The sequence below is a fragment of the Chiloscyllium plagiosum genome, unplaced genomic scaffold (genome assembly GCF_037043375.1).
Source record: "Chiloscyllium plagiosum isolate Xiang-an unplaced genomic scaffold, Cpla_swu_hap1 HiC_scaffold_12, whole genome shotgun sequence".
Lineage (NCBI taxonomy): Eukaryota > Metazoa > Chordata > Chondrichthyes > Orectolobiformes > Hemiscylliidae > Chiloscyllium > Chiloscyllium plagiosum.
The window spans coordinates 91,245,718-91,264,148 of record NW_028270150.1 but is presented as its reverse complement, the minus strand read 5'-3'; the positions used below and the strand labels follow the sequence as shown (position 1 = coordinate 91,264,148).

At 45.8% G+C, this 18,431-nt stretch overlaps 1 protein-coding gene and 1 long non-coding RNA gene across 4 annotated transcripts in view; one reads left to right on the top strand and one right to left on the bottom strand.

The window, feature by feature from the left end:
• The first annotated feature begins 365 nt into the window (after nucleotides 1–365).
• Nucleotides 366–16,656, top strand: lacc1 (laccase domain multifunctional purine nucleosidase 1). 2 transcript variants are annotated; one of them, XM_043700309.2, is made up of 7 exons: nucleotides 366–579; nucleotides 4,829–5,458; nucleotides 7,906–8,084; nucleotides 11,949–12,114; nucleotides 13,261–13,486; nucleotides 15,220–15,412; nucleotides 16,484–16,656. In XM_043700309.2, exons 2-6 carry the CDS (start codon nucleotides 4,903–4,905, stop codon nucleotides 15,392–15,394), a joined length of 1,302 nt encoding a protein of 433 aa, XP_043556244.2. In that variant the 5' UTR covers nucleotides 366–579; nucleotides 4,829–4,902; the 3' UTR covers nucleotides 15,395–15,412; nucleotides 16,484–16,656. The 2 variants fall into 2 exon arrangements, with proteins under 2 accessions (XP_043556244.2, XP_043556245.2); XM_043700310.2 differs by lacking the exon at nucleotides 366–579 and adding an exon at nucleotides 590–783.
• LOC148148568 (uncharacterized) overlaps nucleotides 12,800–18,431 on the bottom strand; it is a 122,969-nt gene continuing 117,337 nt past the window's right edge. For both annotated transcript variants that reach the window (XR_015758941.1, XR_015758940.1), the window contains one exon: nucleotides 12,800–12,956. This is a non-coding gene — a long non-coding RNA (uncharacterized LOC148148568). The remainder of the gene's footprint in view (nucleotides 12,957–18,431) is intronic.

Sequence of the window (18,431 nt, the reverse complement as noted above, 5' to 3'; positions counted from 1 at the left end):
CCTCGGATGCTGCCTGACCTGCTGTGCTTTTTCCAGTACCACACCTTCGGGGTTAAAACCCTTGCCTATCCAGGGTCTTGACCAACGTTTCACAAACATCAGATTGTTTCCAACATTTGAGGTTTTCACGTCAGCTCCATCGGTTTCTGCCACAGTAGTGGGATCAGCCTTTTTTAACTTCCACATAACATGTTAACTTAGCATGGAGCTCTGTACTAATCGCAGCAACATTAGTCAGGCAGACACTTCAAGCGGATATGACTCACCTGTCTGTCACAAACCAGCAGGTTAAATTATTGGAGAACTCTACTGCCAATCATCGAGAGGATTTTTTTTTCTTTGTGTGGTTTCGAAGTTTTAACCACCTCAGCAAGTTGATGAATCGCAAGCAGCGCTTCACGATGACAGGGGAGAGAATGTAGCTCAGCCAGACTGAGTGGTGACTCGTCTGTATACACACTTAAGGCTGGACAGGACAGCAACAGACAGTGACATTTTTTCAGTGTCGGCGTTTTGAAGTCTGAGCCTTGCAGATGTGGTGAGCAGTGCAAGGAAGCCTGAACAGACTGGAAAGCACTTGTAAGTGAAAATACACCAGTATATAATCACTTCTTTCAGTTTCTCTTCAGCTTGCTTAAATGTGTCGATCACTGCTCACGAAATGTTAGACTGAGACTGTAACTTTACGTCTTATGTCTGAGAATATATTCCGTTAGTTTTTTGTTTAAAGGAGCAAATCTTCGTCTCTCTGAAGTGGCCATTGGGGTTTTACTCTTGGTTAAGGTATGCATTTATTCCTTTTTCAACAAAATCCTAACGCTTTCGATATTTTTGCAACCCCCCCCCCCCCCCCCCCCACACACACACCATAGAAACTAGTTCAACCAGGACTGTATCCCAATCTCTGGTGTATTACCAAGGACTCTGCCATGCTGCAGAGCAGAAAATCGAATATGATCTTGGTCCAACTGGGGCATGTTACACTGACGCAGAGTAAAGAGTGGAATTCCCCAGGATATTTGCATAAAGTTGCAAGATGTAAAGAATGTGACCGCATGTAATCTGTGTGACAAGTAGGGTAACGAGATTATAGGAGGATATGCAAATGGAATTCAATCCAGATAAATGTAAAGTGATGCACTTGGGCAGGACAAACACATGATGAATGGTAGGACCCTGGGAGGCATCAAGGATCACAGGGATCTTGGTGTACATGTCCACCAGTCCCTAAGGTAGTGGGATGGGTGGATAAAACGATTTGATTTGATTTGATTAATTACTATCACGTGTACTGAGATACATTGAAAAGTATTGTTTTGCATGTTGAGCAGATGAATCATAACTTACATAAGTACATTAGGTTAATAGGACAGAATGCAGAATATAGTGTTACAGCTACAGAGAAAGATCAACTCTGATATGCGAGAGGCCCACACATAAGGCTGCTAAAAGTCAGGAAAAAGCTGTTCTTGAATCTGTTGGTACATGTTCTAAAGCTTGTGTATCTTCTGCCTAATAGAAGAGGGTGGGAGAGAGTATAACCGGGGTGGGGGGGGAGGTTCTTGATTATTTTGGCTGCTTTCCCGAGGCAACGGGAATTGTAGACGGAGTCAATGGAAGGAAGGCTGGTTTTTGTGATGGACTGGGCTGAAGTGGTGAAGAAGGCAAATAGGATACTTGCCTTGATTAGCTGAGGCATAGGGTTTAACAGCAGGGAGGTTTACGTTGGAACAGTATAACACATCGATTAAGCCACAGCTAGAGTATTGTGTGCAGTTCTGGAATCCCCACATTATTGGAGAGATGTGATAGCACTGGAGAGAGTGCAAAGGAGATTTACCAGGATGTTGCCTGGGCTGAAGAGTTTAGGTTATAAAGAGAGGTTGGACTGACTGGGGTTGTTTTCCTCCGAGCAGAGGAGATTGAGAGGGGACACGATTGAGATGTATAAAAATATGAGGGGCATAGAATAGGGTAGACAGGAAGAAGCTTTTCCCCTTTTTGGAGGGATCAATGACATAGCAGGACATGGATTTAAGGTGAGGGGAAGGAGGTTTAGAGGAAATATGAGGCAAACTGTTTTCACCCAGAGGGTGTTGGGAATTTGGAACAGACTGCCTGTAAGAGTGGGAGAGGCAGAACCCCTAATAACATTAATAACATTAGATGTACACTTGTGATGCCAAGGCAATGGGACATTTGCTGGGAAATGGAAGTAGAATCATTAAGTGCTTTATTTTGACCAATGCAGACTCAATGTGTAGGAGACCATTTTTCTGAGCTGTAGACCTTTACAACTTGTAAGTAGTGCAAACTATTATCATCAAGACATATTGAATTTATGAGGGGATAACAATTAATGTTTTGTGAGAGATTGGTTCACAAGTCCATCTGATGGATTGAGGTGTTGCCATGGTGAATGCACCAGGGTCATTGCTCCCTGCGCTTTTTGTTTGTGAATTAAACAAATGCCCTGGATATGTTTCATTTGCCTGAAAAAGTCATATCTCTGTCTGTGAAGGTATGGAGCTTCCAGCAAGCAAATGCGAGGCTATGATTTGGAGGTGCCAGTGTTGGCCAGGAGCGTACAAAGTTAAAAATCAAACAACACCAGGTTGTGGTCCAACAGGTTTATTTGGAAGCACTAGCTTTCGGAGCACTGCTCATTTATCAGGTGGTTGTGGCGTATAAGATTGAAAGACACGGAATTTATAGCAAAAGTTTACAGTGTGATGTAACTGAAATTATATATTGAAAAAGATGTGGATTGTTTGTTAAATCTGTCATCTTTTAGAACGATGACGTTGGTTTCAGTTCTTTCATATGTAAATCACAAAAGTCTTTTTTAAAAGTTACATTCTCAAGTGAACTTTAACAATTGGTGTCATGTCGGCCCAGATAATGCATTGGAGGTGTGAGCTGCCCTGTGTGAGACTGTCTGTGTCACAATTGTCAGACTGATTCTAATCTAAAAAACGGATTTACAGATTCCTACATGGATTCATCAGTTTTTGAGCAAAGTAAAATGTGATTCTGCAAGTACAAATTCACCCCACAAACTTGTGTGTGTGGGGGGGGGGGGGATGGTTGTGAGAGTGTCTGTCTGTGTGTGTGTGTGTGTACAGGGGAACCTCGATTTTATACGAACGAGATGGGCGGGCACTATTTCGTTCGGATAATCGATTATTCGGTTAATCGGTTTTTTTTTAATGCCTATAGCTTTGGGCTTCAAAGTTTTTAAAGTCTGCTCCCCATTCAGGAGACTGCAGCAGCACACAGCGCGCAAGCCCCATCCCCAACACAGCCCCCATGCCCCCAACCCTGTGCAACCCCGTTCCCTAACCCCATGCATCACCACTCCCGGCCCCCCACACCACCCCTCCCGACCCCGAACCCATGCAACACCACCCCCGCACCCCACACTCCCCACCCTGCCCCCCAACATGCAACACTGCCCCCAACACCGCCCCCAACCGCCCTCCAACCCCATGCAACACCGCCCCCGCCACCAACACCACCCCCAACCCCATGCAACCCGCCCCCAACTGCATGCAAACCCCCCCAACCCCGTCCAACACCACCCCCCCAACCCCCTGCATCCCTGCCCCTAACCCTCTGCACCACCCCCCCTGCCCACAACCCCATCCAACCCCATCCAACACCGCCCCCTGCCCGCCACTCAACCCCACACCTCCCCCCCCTCCCCCTCTCTGGGGCAGCCGGACTGTACACCAACAGCAAGACTGCTGCTGCCGCCTTTGTGGGGTAAGTCTCCAAATAGTGTGCACACACACACACGCAACTTTTTACTGCATCTTTTTGACAGGTTCCACCTTTTCCCTGTACAGGGTAATGTTGGAGAGATTATCTGAGGAAGTGGGGTTTAGGGTACACCCCTGTGTAGAACTCCAGGGAAAGTGTGGGGAGACAGAGAGGGCGGGAGGTCAGTCATTTGGAGAGGGTGCCTGTGTAATCACTGTAAACAAAAGACGCGGTCACTGTTGGAAACACGTCTTTGATGTAATGTTTCCATCGGGACCTCGATCTTCGGATAATCCGATTTTCAGATAATTGGTGTTCAGATAATCGAGGTTCCTCTGTATATAGTGCAGTGGGGTCACCTGTAGTGTGACATGAACCCACGGTCCTGGTTGAGGCCATTCCCATGGATGCCGAACTTGGCTACTAGCTTCTGCATGGCCACTTTCATTGTTGCCTGTCCCGAAGTCCACCTTGGAGATGGTCACCCGAAGGTCTGAGATCGAAAGTCCTGAAGTGTTCTCTAACTGGGAGGGAACCCTCCTGTCTGTTGATTGTTCTACAGTGTCTATTTATCCGTTGCCGTAGCGTCTGCTTGGTCTTGCCAATGTCCCATGCCTTGCAGCAGCACTCCAAAATCTAATGCTTCCAAATAAACCTGTTGCACTATAACTTGGTGTTGTGTGACTTTTAACTGCGTGAGCCCATGTTGTGAGCCGGACCCATAAACTTACATTGGTAATTCTTAGCACAATTAGAATTGATCAGGAAGTGTTGCCTTTAGTGTTCACCATTCTGAACCATGCATGACTTGCAAATTGAAACGCAGCCAATTATTTTTTAAACCTAAGGGTTTAATCAGTCGAAGACAAAATATCGTTGAGAATGCACTAAAATTAACCCTGCAACCTGAAGGGAGTTTGACACCATTCTATAGAGGCAGAGGATATTATAAATTAAAATGATTTACAACATTTCTGAAACATTTATGGCAGTATTTTGGAATATTTTGTTTTGAATTAGCACTCTGTGTTGTAATTTAAAATCCATTACTCTTCTCCCCATTCAGGTTGACTCCCTCAGTCGTGGAAGTTACGAGCTTAAAAAGAAGTGATTCACGAGAGAGCGAGTATTTGGGTTAGGATGGTCGAAGTGGTTCTCATTGACTTTTCCGATGTTCACTATGATTACATTCAGAAGTGGCTGTGCAGTGCAGTGGATGTAATGAGCATGTGCAGTCTGACAGAGTCTCCAAATGTGTTCATGATGTCCAGCCAGGGCAACACAGACATTGCGAACAAAGACCTCCAGACATATTTGCTTCAATTATCAGAGCAGGTTGAAATGCCGAAAGGCAACATTGAGGTGTTGGTCCAGGCCAGTTTTGCTGCTACATTGTACACAATCAAACAGAAGATAGACAAACAGAACCTGAGCAACATTCAGGTGATCGTATCCATAGGGAGGAAAGCCACACTCGAGCTCTATGTACAACAACTATTTACAGCAATTTATGAATTCACGTTTGAGACCCTTGTAATAGGGAATGAAGGAGAAATAAAGCCACAGTCGCCAGTAAAAGAATGTGTCCTCCTGAGCCAACAAAGAGGTGACATTTGGAAGGATATCTGGATGTTCTTGGCGCAACTCAAAGGGGTTATGGGGGAGATTGTCATTCTCAAATCTCTGCTGATCCCAGGTAAATGTTTGTAAATATCTTAATACTGAATGTAAAAATGTCAGTCAGCCATTTTCGGACATCACCACCAATATGTTGTAGTAACCGTGTTAGATTGTCACACAGAATCATATAGAATCCCTACAGTGTGGAAAGAGGCCATTCGGTCCATCGGATTTACACTGACCCTCTGAAGAACATCCCACTGAGACCCAGCCCCCGCTACCCTATCCCTGTGACCCTGCATTTCCCATGGCTAACCTATCTAGCCTGCACATCCCTGGACACTACAGGGCAATTAAGCATGGCCAATCCACCTAACCTGCACTACTTTTGCTTGGAGTTGGAGAAAGTGGTTTCATTAATGTCACTGCAGTTCCTTTAGCAATATTGGTTACAAGTACTGGATTGGAAGAGACAGAAACCAAAACATCTGCAGGTGCTGGAAATCAGAAACACAAACCAAAATGGCTGAAAAATTTCAGCAGGTCTGGCAGCATCTGGAGAGAAATCAGAGTTACCGTTTCAGGTCCAGTGACTCTTCTTCAGATCTGTGCAAAGGAAGGATGTGGAGGCTTTGGAGAGGGTGCAGAAGAAGTTTCCCATAATTTTGCTTGGATTAGAGTGTAAAAGCGGTAAGGAGAGGTTGGACAAACTTTGCTTGTTTTTGCTAAAGCATCGGAGGCTGAGGGGCAACCTGGTAGAGGTATATAAAATTATGGGAGGCATGGATAGGGTGCATACTTAAAGTCTTTTTCCCAGGATGAAAATGTCAAATACTGGGGGGACAGAGGTTTAAGATGAGGGGGGAAAAGTGTAAAGGAGGTGTGCAAGGGTTTATTTTTACACAGACAGTGGTAGATGCTGGGAATGCAGTACCAGGGAGGTGGTAGAAGCAGATGCTATAACAATGCTAACGAGGCATTTAGACAGACACATGAACAGGAAGATAATAGAGGAATATGGACCATATGCAGGCAGATGGCATTAGTTTAGAATGGCATCATGGTCAGCACTGGCATGGTAAGCCAAAAGGGCTGTTCCTGTCCTGTACTATTCTATCATCTTGCTCCTATTGTATGTTCTGAGTTCCCTGTATATCTAGCTCCTCTCCATGTGGTAAGTGACAGGTTTTAACAAAATGCAATGAGGCTGCTACAACAATGCAGTGAGGCTACTGTATCACTTTGCATAAGCCGCATTTGAGTTTGGAATAGGCAAGGGGTCTGAGGTTGTGTAGGAGGGAATAGGTCATAAGACCTAGCTGCCAATGTCCACGCTGAATCCCACCACCTTCAGCTTTATCTGCTGTTGGAGTTGTGGTTGGATCAGATGCTGGGAGTTGTAGGAGTGGGCTGCAAGGTTTTCTGACACTGCACCCAAGGCAGATTTGGAAAAGAGAGATGTCCTGTGTCCACAGAGAAGAAGGAGCCCGCCTGGATTCATGGTCAAAAATGGCTTAGTCCTGACAGGAATGGAGGGACAGTAGGACCTGAATCTCACAGGAGTGAACAAAGTAAATGAATATGTCATCCAAAGGTCACCGGTTCCAACACCGACTTTCCACATTGCTGGAATCACCCATCCCCCCACTACCCATCAACAATTCCCAGCAGACAGGCCTCATACCAGTTATCCCTGTGTTATACCTTGTCCTCACACATGGGGCACTGCTGCAAGCCTCACACCAACACTTCTTGGGGCTGCATGCACCGATAGCTATTCAACCACGGCAGCCACATCAGCACAGCACTCTCTCACAGCTACCCCTCCCTTGCAGGGCATGTCTGTCTGGGCAAGACCATAAGACATAGCAGAATTAGGGCATTCGACCCATTGAATCTGCTTCACCATTCAATTGTGGCTGACATGGCACAACATGGTGGGGCAGACAGTCACCCCTGGGTCCCCGTGCCCCCAGAACAAGCCCCCACCCTGCCAAACTGTTCATCCTGGGAGTACCCATTCCTGAGGTAGTGGTGGGGGGGGGGGGGGGAGCTGTGAAGGCAGCAACTATCTGAGATGAGAGTATGCTCAAACGTAAGTCTCCATCTCACATCCCCCTCACCCCAATCTTTTTCTCCTGATTATAATGTCGAGATGGTTTAAGCACAGATCTGCGTTCCTGCTTCCTACACCACGACCTTTGACTCTTTCTCCTTTCAGACTGTCAAGAAGGGCAGGCTGAGTAGGCACAAAAAGAAATGACAAAGACGACCCACCATTGATCTATCACATTCTCAGCCATCAGCTCAGATACAGACCCTGCATTCAGTGGTGGTATTGAGGCAGAATGCACATGTGTTAACATCATGGCCGTAATGGTCTCCATCTTGGACTGAGGGCAACAACTTTCTGGAAGGCTGACGTCACACACAAGGCCCCATTCCTGCCATATCCTTGATTAAATGATGACTAGGTTCAGGTGTGTATTATCTGGTTTCTAAATCTCATTTAAAATTTGATAGATTTATTTCTTCATGGCTTCACGACCAGAACGGGTGGTATATCCTACCTACCAGGTCTGAGTTCCTTAAACCTCTTCAGTAGCCGGAAACGGAGAGACCCGAAAGCTGTGGTTACAGAGAATATCCGACGCTTGAGCATCAGTGCAGGATTTAACCCTCAAACATTCTGCCTCGCAAAGGTAACACTTCTGCTTACTGAATTAGAGTATTACTGTGGTTGCCAGTGAACAGTGTGGTCCCATAATATTTGAGGAAGAGGAGAAATGTTTTATTTTTTTTTCTTTCTTTTTTTTTTAAACCCCCACACTACCGCCTAACTGCGTTAGTGCTTATGTTTTCCCCCAGTACCCATGGTGTGTGTGTGCAAGTGTGAGACACAGTGAGAGACACAAGGTGCACGAATCTTTATTCAATTTCCACCACCAGGAAGATAGGAAAACACCCGGGTGGCCAGTGACAAGCATTGCCCTTCACAAAAGGCAATGCTGTGTGATCAAACAGTGAAGGGGAGGGCAGGGATTAAATCAAAATAGAGTTGGAGGGGGAAATAATGCACTCCACTCCCTGCGGCGCCCACCTCTCCTTGAACAACTCCAGGGTGTTGGTGGACACTGTGTGCTTTTTCTCCAAGGACACCCGGGCCCTAACGTAAGGAGAAATGTTTTAATATGATGGACCCCAATTTTGGCTTCATTGGGAGTGAATTTGTAGTGACTGAAGTGAGGTTGGCCAGGTGGGCTTCATAGAATATGAGCTCCCTGATGGCGGCTGTTAACCTGTTCCAATCAGGGAGCCTTGGCTGACAATATAAAAGGAGTGTCAAAGTTCTGTTCACTTTGAGAGCTGGCTGTGAGGAAGCCAGACCAGTGTATGTGCCACACACACAAAGGATAACTTGGTGACAGGATACAACCTCTGTGAAGTTATTTCAGATTACCAACTCTGTCAGAATATACAATCCCAACAATTCATCGTCCTAGAGTTTCAGTTTAGACTGATTATCGAGAAACTCCTGGTAAACTTGGCTATTACATGTTTGAATTGAAAACAAGAGTGAGAATGATAAAATTGAAATGCTGCTAGCCTGGGAGCTGAGGTGGCTCCGCAGTGGGTGAATGGGACTTGGGACGAGTTATAATTAAGGGAAGTAAAGATTTGGCAGAAGATAACTTTTAATGTGTTTGCTGTTACACACACCCTTGTAGTTCCAGAGTCTGGTACTGGCTGTCAATATTCACATACTCATATAGGGTAGCACTTAATCCAGTGCTTTCAGACTTCATCCAATTCCGACCCCATTCTCGGAAATTGCCATGACCACCATGGAGAGAGCTGTGGCATTGGGGGAGGAGCTGGGAGGTAAAGAGAGCAGTAGGGTGGGGGAGACAAGTGTTTAATCTTCAAGGGTTTTTAAAATCCTCCCTTTTCCCACTGCCTTCATTGGCACAAGAATCAGGCCTCAAAGATGGGTCACTCAGATTGCATGCACCATTTTTGAAGGATTTAAGGGAACCATTAATGTTTGTTCCCAAGGCTGAGAAACCACAACCTCAGAATCCCGACTTCTTGTGACCCTTGATGAAATGATGTATCACAGGAAGGAGTTATCATCCAAACACTAGCATCATCTGCAGACACTGAAGTAGCATTGATAGTTTACAATGACTATACCACGGCGCAATTTCTCAGTGGTTAGTACTGCTGCCTCACAGCACCAAGGACCCAGGTTCGATTCCACCCTTGGATGACTGTCTGTGTGGCGTTTGCACATTCTCTCCGTGTCTGCATGGGTTTGCTCTGGGTGCTCCAGTATTCTCCCACAGTCCAAAGATGTGCAGTTTAGGTGAATTTGCCATGCTAAATTACCCATAGTATTCAAGGATGTGTAGGTTAAGTAGATTAGCCGTGGAAAATATAGCGTTACAGGGATAAATTAGGGGCTGAGTCCATGTGGGATGCTCTTCGGAGAGTCAGTAGGGACTCTATGGGCCTTTTGGCAATGTAAGGATTCTATATTCAGATTCTCCAGGAATCCATAATTCCTAAAAACACATTGGAAGCCTTAATTTCAGAGCATCTCAATTCTGGCTCTCTTCAATTAGTGTACAAAGACAACACTGAGGACAGATTAGTCCGAGGATCAAGCAAAATAAATCCCTGGGCTTCCTCATGCAATTCAGGCAGGCCATGGGTGCCAATTAGAGGCTCCAGTGTGTCTATCCAGATGGGACCCATCACCCTGAGTCAGGGCAATGTGAGGGAGCTGCCTCCTCTTGCTAGTTGAACCCAGTGAAAACAAACTTCTTTCAGTTCTCTTCAGACCACTGCTTTTCAGCTCAGTGGGGGAGCAACCCTGAGGCTAACTAACACTTTCCCCCACCTCTGGAGCACAATGATTTACCGCTGGCACTGAGGGAGTGCCCTCCTTAAACTGCGGCTCCATCTCAGCTGAAAGTATAGGGCCGTCCATGAGGCTGTTTCAGACAAGTGGTCGGGCAGCTACCCCCAGTGTTCTGGCCACCTTTTATCCCTTAGTCAACAGCACAACAAAATGGTAACCTGGTCCTTATCACATTGTTAGAGTTGGCTGTCTGCCCATCACCTTGTCTCTGACATTACATGCACTTCAAAATGTACCAGATTGACTGCCAGGTGATCAGAAGAGGCGCTACATAAATGTACGCCTTTCCTCTGATTTCTGGAAGTTTCGGGTCCTTCTTTTTGAATGTTCTATTATAAGCACTGCCGGTTAGGCAGCTCCAAGAGCTCTGAGATGTTCTGAGTGCAACCAGTCTGCTCAGACTAATCCAAGCTCATTCACCAATTTGGGGTGAAAGTGGGGCCTGAGCTCAGAATCCAGATTAGAGTAGAGCTGGAAAAGCACAGCAGGTCAGGCAGCATCCGAGGAGCAGGAAAATCGACATGGGTTCCTGATGAAGGGCTTTTGCCCGAACTGTCAATTTTCCTGTTCCTTGGATGCTGCCTGACCTGCTGTGCTTTTTCAGCACCACACTAATCCTGACTCTAATCTCCAGCATCTGCAGGACCCACATTCGCCTGAGCTCAGAGCCTAAAGGAAAGAGTCCACCCTGTTAAGCGGATGTTTGAGTGCCAGTGCTGACCAAACAATGAACTAAATCCTACCCTAGGCTGATCAAACAGCATTATGTCAAGCCTAAACACCATTGAGGCAAGTAACCAATCTGTGCTGGTCCACCCACATTGATGCCACAGTCAAGAGAGCACAACAATGTCTCTACTTCCTCAGGAGGCTAATAAATTCAGCATGTCCAAAAAGACTCTTATCAATTTTTATAGACGCACCAGAGAAAGCATTCTATCTGACTGCATCCCAGCTTGCTATGGTGACTGCTGTGCCCACAACCATGAGAAACTACCGAGAGTTATGAACACAGTTCAGTCCATCATACAAGCCAACCTTCCATCCATTGACTCCATCTACACTTCTCACTGCCTCAGGAAGGCAGGCAACGTCATCAAGAACCCCTCCCACCCCGGTTATTACCCCATCCAACCTCTCCCATTGGACAGAAGATACAGAAGCTTAAACACACTTACCACAGATTCAAGAACAGCTTCTTCCCCGCTATTACTGGACTTCTGAATGGACCTCTCAAACTTTTAATATAATGTCGATATTGCACATCGTGGACCTTTATCTGCAGCTATAACATTGTATTCCTCACTCTGTTCTATTAATCTAAGGAACTTTGTGTAGTATGATCTGCCTGTGCTGCACACAAAACAAAACTTTTCACTGTACTTCGGTATATGTGACAACAATAAATCAAATCAAACACTTTCCCTCACAGGTGTGAGGGCAGAAAGTAATTTCTATCACTTCAAACTCACCTGTTTGTCCCATTTCTGTTGTACCTGCAGCGTTGAACTTTGACCCTTGTCGATAACTTGTTCGGTGAATCAGCAGGCATTGTTTGCTGCCCCCGGGCGGTTGTAACTGCACTGTGAGCATTTGGTTGTGCTGTCCTGGTCACCTTTCACACCTACTCACCTGGTTACAGGTAAGCCATGGAAATTGTGTCTGGAGCCTGGGGAAGCCAGAACCTGAAAACTATGATGCCATTGTGACCAATCGGAAAGGTGTCACTCTAGCAGCGCCAGGAGCAGACTGCATTCCACTGCTGTTTGCTGATCCTGTCCAACATGTTTGTGGAGTGGCACATGCAGGTAGTGATACATTTTAAATTCTACATCCATCCCTTGACCTATGTCTTTGTTAATTCTGACCTCAGACATGGTCTCCATAGAGTACTATTCCCTGTGATGAGTTAGCAGCTTCTCTCCACACTCTATCTAATGTCTATCCTGACATCTCTCAGAAAATATATTCCCACTGGGATGAAACGCACCTTCCATTTGTATTGAATTGTTACTTAATAATTTGCCTTGTTAATTATTTGCAGAAGAATAGAATAGGATAGAAATTTATTGTCACGTATATTTTCACATGAAAAATACAGTGGAAAGTTTTATAAGTCACCGCACCACGGTGGATACATCAATGACAGAATTCATATACAATAATAATTTTTAAAGGGTGAATTTAAGACAGAATTCATCACAGTTTAGTTAATGGCTCCCGGACTCAGGGAAAGCCGATTATGGAATGATGGAATACCTTGAAGATGCAGCTAGGATGAGACCCCCAAGCTGGACCTCTGGAACACTGGGCCGGAATACTCCACCAAGGAGCGCCGCCATGCCCGGCTGAGACCGTCACTCCTGGACGAGATTGCCAGCTAGGCCACTGGAATACCTGGCCGTCAGAGATGAACGAGTCCTCCACACGGGAACGAGTCCTCCACACCAGGACATCCCATGCCAAAACTGCCTTTCTCCTCCCTCAGGCACCCTGGCCCAGCTGCGGACCTGGAGTCTCGGCTTAATCCTGAGAGTCCGGGTCGCTGGAGTCAGCCTGTTCCTAGCTCGCCAGGAGACCCCCTGGCCAGGATGGAGCCATGTCCAGCTCATTCTGGCATTTCTGCTGCCAGAGGCCTCCTCACTTACACCTTTAGAGACAAAAAGAAAGGAAAAGTGCAATTGTAAAAAGAAGACAAAATCTATGGGAGCAGATGAAGGTCGCTGGATGAAGAGCTACTTTCACTGTATTTGTACCTTGTTCTTCACAGTTAGTAGCATCAATTCTAATTATGGTTTCCAACACTAATCCATGTATAGGGAGCTTCCCAAAATAAATTGCTCCATGTGACAGCTCATTGATCTATCTCATTTATCTATCCCCCCCTCCCCCCATCCTCCCAGCAATGCAGTTTATTCGAATGAACTAGAATGGTCTTGTCTTGCCCTTGTCAGGTTGGAAGGGAACGTTGGCAGGAGTCGCCATGGCGACAGTGACCGCAATGACAACTGGATTTGGATGCCAGGTGAAAGATATTCTCGTGGCGATGGGACCTTGTGTGGGCCCTTGTTGCTTCACTCTCCACCAAGAGGCTGCCCAGGAGTTTATGAAGATTGAGCCCAGCTGTGTAAAAATGGCCGACTCTCCACGCCCTTCTGTAGATCTCCGACGAACAACCAGGTAAGTAGAAACTGCAACTCACTTACCACCACAAATGAAAGTAGCAAAAACAGAGATTATTGCAAGTATTTTATTTTTACCCTTCATTGCTTAACATATCCAAAATCAGATACCAAAGAGAATTTTGACCAGTGTTTTGCGGACAGCTTGATTTTAATTTAAAGTGGTGCATTTGTGCAATTTTGGAAATGGTGCACATAATGCAGTGAAGGTCTGTTATAGCACAGTACAGTACACCGAAAATTCACTCCTAGTGCAAGTGGTCGCATAGCTCCCCAAAAGAAAAGATAAATATTGATTGAAATCATCATTTTCCTCATACAGATGGGTCAGCTACAATGAAGTTTCACTTTTAGGACTCCAGCATTCAGAAGATCGTATGAGGATAGACTGAGACACTTGGGGCTGTTTTCATTAGAGAAAAGAAGGTTTAGGGGTGACTTGATTGAGGTGTACAAGATGATTAGGGGGTTAGATAGGGTTGACAGTGTGAACCTTTTCCCGCGTATGGAGTCGGGTATTACAAGGGGGCATAGCTTTAAATTAAGGGGGGGTAGATATAGGACTGAAGTTAGGGGTAGGTTCTTCACTCAGCGAGTCGTAAGTTCATGGAATGCCCTGCCAGCAGCAGTGGTGGACTCTCCCTCTTTATGGGCATTTAAGCGGGCATTGGATAGGTATATGGAGGATAGTGGGTTAGTATAGGTTAGGTGGGCTTGGATCGGCGCAACATCGAGGGCCAAAGGGCCTGTACTGCGCTGTATTCTTCTATGTTCTATGTTCTAATTCCAGAGTGATAAACCAGGAATACTTGGAAAGGAAGATACAGGTCTGACTGGAGTTCTGTTTTGAAATAGACAAGATGAGTTGAACCAGTGTGTGTCATTTGCAATGAAAACAGAAACTGCTGGAGATCACAGCAGGCCAGGCACCATCCTTGGAGAGAAAGCAAGCTAACATTTCGAGTCCAGATGACTTTTCATCAGAGCTGACACGACGTGTGAAGTGGGGGGGGGACAGCATTTCTGAAATAGTTAGGAATGGAGTGCTGGGGGAGAAAAGATGTTGATAGTTCAGATTAAGTGATCAGAATGTGAGAATGGTAGAACAACGGGTGTGTCTAACTGTCAGACCCGAAAAACCAGAGATTTGCACTGGAGTGGGGGGTGGGGAGAGAGGACATGGTGACAGAGAATGTGACAAGTAAAACCAAAAGAAGGGGAAAGGAAGGGGAGTGGGTTCACAGTCTGAAGGTGTTGAATTCAATAGGTTGTAAGTGCCTGAAAATGAGACGTTGCTTCTTCAGTTTTCACTAAAGGGCTGCAGCATGCCTAGGACAGACACATGGGCATGCAAGCAGAATGCTGTGTTAAAATACCGGCTATGGAAAGATCAGGGTTACACTTGCACATGAACCAAAGGTGTGCTGCAAAGCACTCACCCCGTCTGCAATTGGTTTCTCCAGTGCAGAATAGGCCACATTGGATGCAGCGAATGCAATACACAAGATTGGAGGAGCTACAGGTGAAATGCTGCTTCACCAGGAAACACTGTTTGGGCCCTGAGATAGTGAGCAAGGAGGAGGTGATGGGGTAGTGTTACACTTTCTGTGCTTACATGGAAAGTTGCAAGTTCGAATTTTTTTCCCTTCACTGCATTTAATGAGGTGATGTTAATATGCTGGTTAAGGTAGGGATGCACTCTACAAAATGTTGAACTTTTCCATTCTTAAGGGTTTTACTAGAACGCGGAGGGATTCTTTCTGAAAACATCAGTGATGACTCCACAAGCAGTAGATATGGAGCAGTGAGTGTCTGCACGGTCTGTCACCCAGATGCCTTTTTCTCCCATATTCGGGATGGGAGCAACTTTGGAACTCAAGTTGGATTCATCTCTGTCCAGGGCTAATTGCCCCATCCCAAACAGGTAATTGGTTGTAGAGTCATACAGCACAGAAGAGCCCCTTTGGCCCATCAAGTCTGCACTGTCTTATCTCCCATTAACTGGACTTTCCAGCACTCGGCCTTGGATGTTATAACACTCCGACTGCACATCCAAGTACTTTTTAAAGGTTGTGAAGTTTCCCACTTCAGTTCCCTACCAGGCAGTGTATTCCAGACCCCCATCACCCTCTGGGAGAAAAAAGCTTTTCCTCAAATTTCCATCCAAACCTCCTGCCTTTCACTTTAAAATTATGCTCCCTCGCTGTTGACTCTTGGAAGGAGAACAGCAGCTTTCAATTCACCCTGTCCACGCCCTTCATAATCTTATACACCTCTATCAGGTCCCCCTCAGCCTTCTCTGCTCTCAAGAAAACACCCAATCTTATTCAGTCTCTTTTCATAGTTAAAATGCTCCATCGCAGGCAATATCGTTGTGAATCTCCTCCAGCCAATCCTTCCCACAGTGTGGTGACCAGAACTACACACAGTACTCCAGATGTGGCCCAATCAAAGCTTTGTACAGCTCTAACATGACCTCCCTACTCTTATAATCCATGCCAAGACCGGTAAAGGCAATTGTCCCATTTGTCTTCTTAACTATCCTGTTAACCAGTCCTGCCACCTTCAGGGATCTGTGGATCAACCCCAACTTCCCTCTGTTCCTCTGAGCTTCCTAGTGTCTTCCCATTCACTGAGTACTTCCTTGTCTTGTTCCTTCTTCTAAAACGCATCACCTCACATTTATCAGGGTTAAATTCCAGAGGGCATCCTGCTGTGATCAAACCCATCATTCCAAAATGTATCATTTTTGATTGTTCATGCCTGCGTCCCAGGTTGATGCTGGCGGTTTGTTTTCTAGAATCTTCCATGCCACAGGGTCGTTGGGTGTGCAGAAGAAGTGCCCTCCCCTGGTGATTGGCCTCCAGCTCAATGCTGAACTCAGCACTGCATATTCTCACCACCCTTCAGGAAATGTTTGTCCGCGCAAAGATGCGGCTGTAGATTGACTTCTGAAAATTATACTTGTAAGACGAATGCACATTTTCCTTTGCAGGAGTTGACTATATACAGAAGAAGAGGGAGTGCCATCCATCCATGAAGTGTCTTTCAAGCCCTCAGGTCTTGATAGCAGACTAACTATTTTTGAAGTGTAAAGGCTGTTGTAATGGACTCTTACATATATGCCCTAGCCAGTAAAGAAACCAAAAATAAAAGTCCTCAAACCTGCCCTCTGTGCCTGTTGTGATCAGATCCAAGACATGCAACATAAAGAAGACCCACTTCCTTACCTGGATTATCCAATGTATTGGTTCTAAAGAACAGGTTTTTATCAACTTTCCAGTTAGCATCAGCATTCAGCAGGAAGTCAGTTGAAACTTCTTGCCCTTCTTCAGGGTGGCACGTTGGCTCAGTAGTTAGCACTGCTGCCTCACAGCACCAAGGACCCAGGTTCCATCCCAGCCTCGGGCGACTGTCTGTGCGGAGTTTGCACATTCTCCCCGTGTCTGCGTGTGTTTCTTCTGGGTGCTCTGGTTTCCTCCCACTGTCCAAAGATGTGCAGGTTAGGGTGGATTGGCCAAGCTAAATTGCCCACAGTGTTTAGGGATGTGTAGGTTAGGTGCATTAGTCAGAGGTAAATGTAGAGTACTGGGGAACGGGTTTGGATGGGATACCCTTTGGAGGGTCAGTGTGGACTTGTTGGGCTGAAGGGCCTGTTTCCACACTGTAGGGGTTCTATGATTCTAAATATGTGGCTGATTTCTTAACTCCCTGTGGTGATCAATAAATATAGTAGGGGAAGAAAACGGTCGGACAAGGTGTAAAACTGTTGTTCCTATTGAGCTACCGCAACACAGTAGGTTCGCTCAAAATTCCTTCAGCTTACAATGTCAGGTTTAAAGATAAATGTGAACCCGAAGGGGATTTGCTCCCTGAAGATGCACAGGATGCTAACTAAGACCTGACAATAGAAATGTGGCTCTTACACACTATCTGATGCCACATTCCAGAGAGGTTCAACCCTGGAATGATGAGTTTGTAATATTGCTTATCCTTAGCTGGTTGGGTATTGTGGCTGTCATGACCTCCTCACTCCATACCAAACTGAGAGATGCTAGTTTGATGTTGTAAATCATGAGGAGACTGTGTTCATTTTAATCATGTATTAAGGTAAATGAAGGCAGTTCGTTGGTTTACAGTTGGGTTAGCGCTTGGGTGAAGTCAAGCTTGGACGTTTCCCAGGCAGAGAGACCAGCAAACAGACATGTGCAGGATCAACATACCCCCACCCCCCAGAGACACACATTATGGGTGATGTGCTGGTGTGATTAGGGACATACTCTCCTGATCACAGGAAGGGGGAGTGATGGGTGAGGAACCAGCTAATCTCACACTGACCTTGGTAACAATGTGCAGATATCAGGAGGTTAGATTGTGTGTGTCCCCAAAGGAGTGACAACACTTTTAGTTAGGTGTGAGTTTGGTCAAATTTCACAGAATGTTCTTGCCACCAGTTCCAGCAAGACCTCTCATGGTCCCTTACCAAACTCTCCTCATTAACTACCTGCTGCTCCTCTTGCCTGATTATAGGATTCTAGTTCTGTCCTGCCACTCACCGGACCTGGAACCCCTCCTCAGTGCTGGATATCCCAGAATCATTTACATTCCTGGCACCATTTTGAAAAGTCCTCTACTTTTTGTCATTTACATAAATAATTTGGATGCGTGCGTAAGAGGTACAGTTAGTAAGTTTGCAGATGACACCAAAATTGGAGGTGTAGTGGACAGCAAAGAGGGTTACCTCAGATTACAACAGGATCTGGACCAGATGGGCCAATGGGCTGAAAAGTGGTAGATGGAGTTTAGTTCAGATAAATGCAAGGTGCTGCATTTTGGGAAAGCAAATCTTAGCAGGACTTATACACTTAATGGTAAGGTCCTAGGGAGTGTTGCTGAACAAAGAGACCTTGGAATGCAGGTTCCTAGCTCCTTGAAAGTGGAGT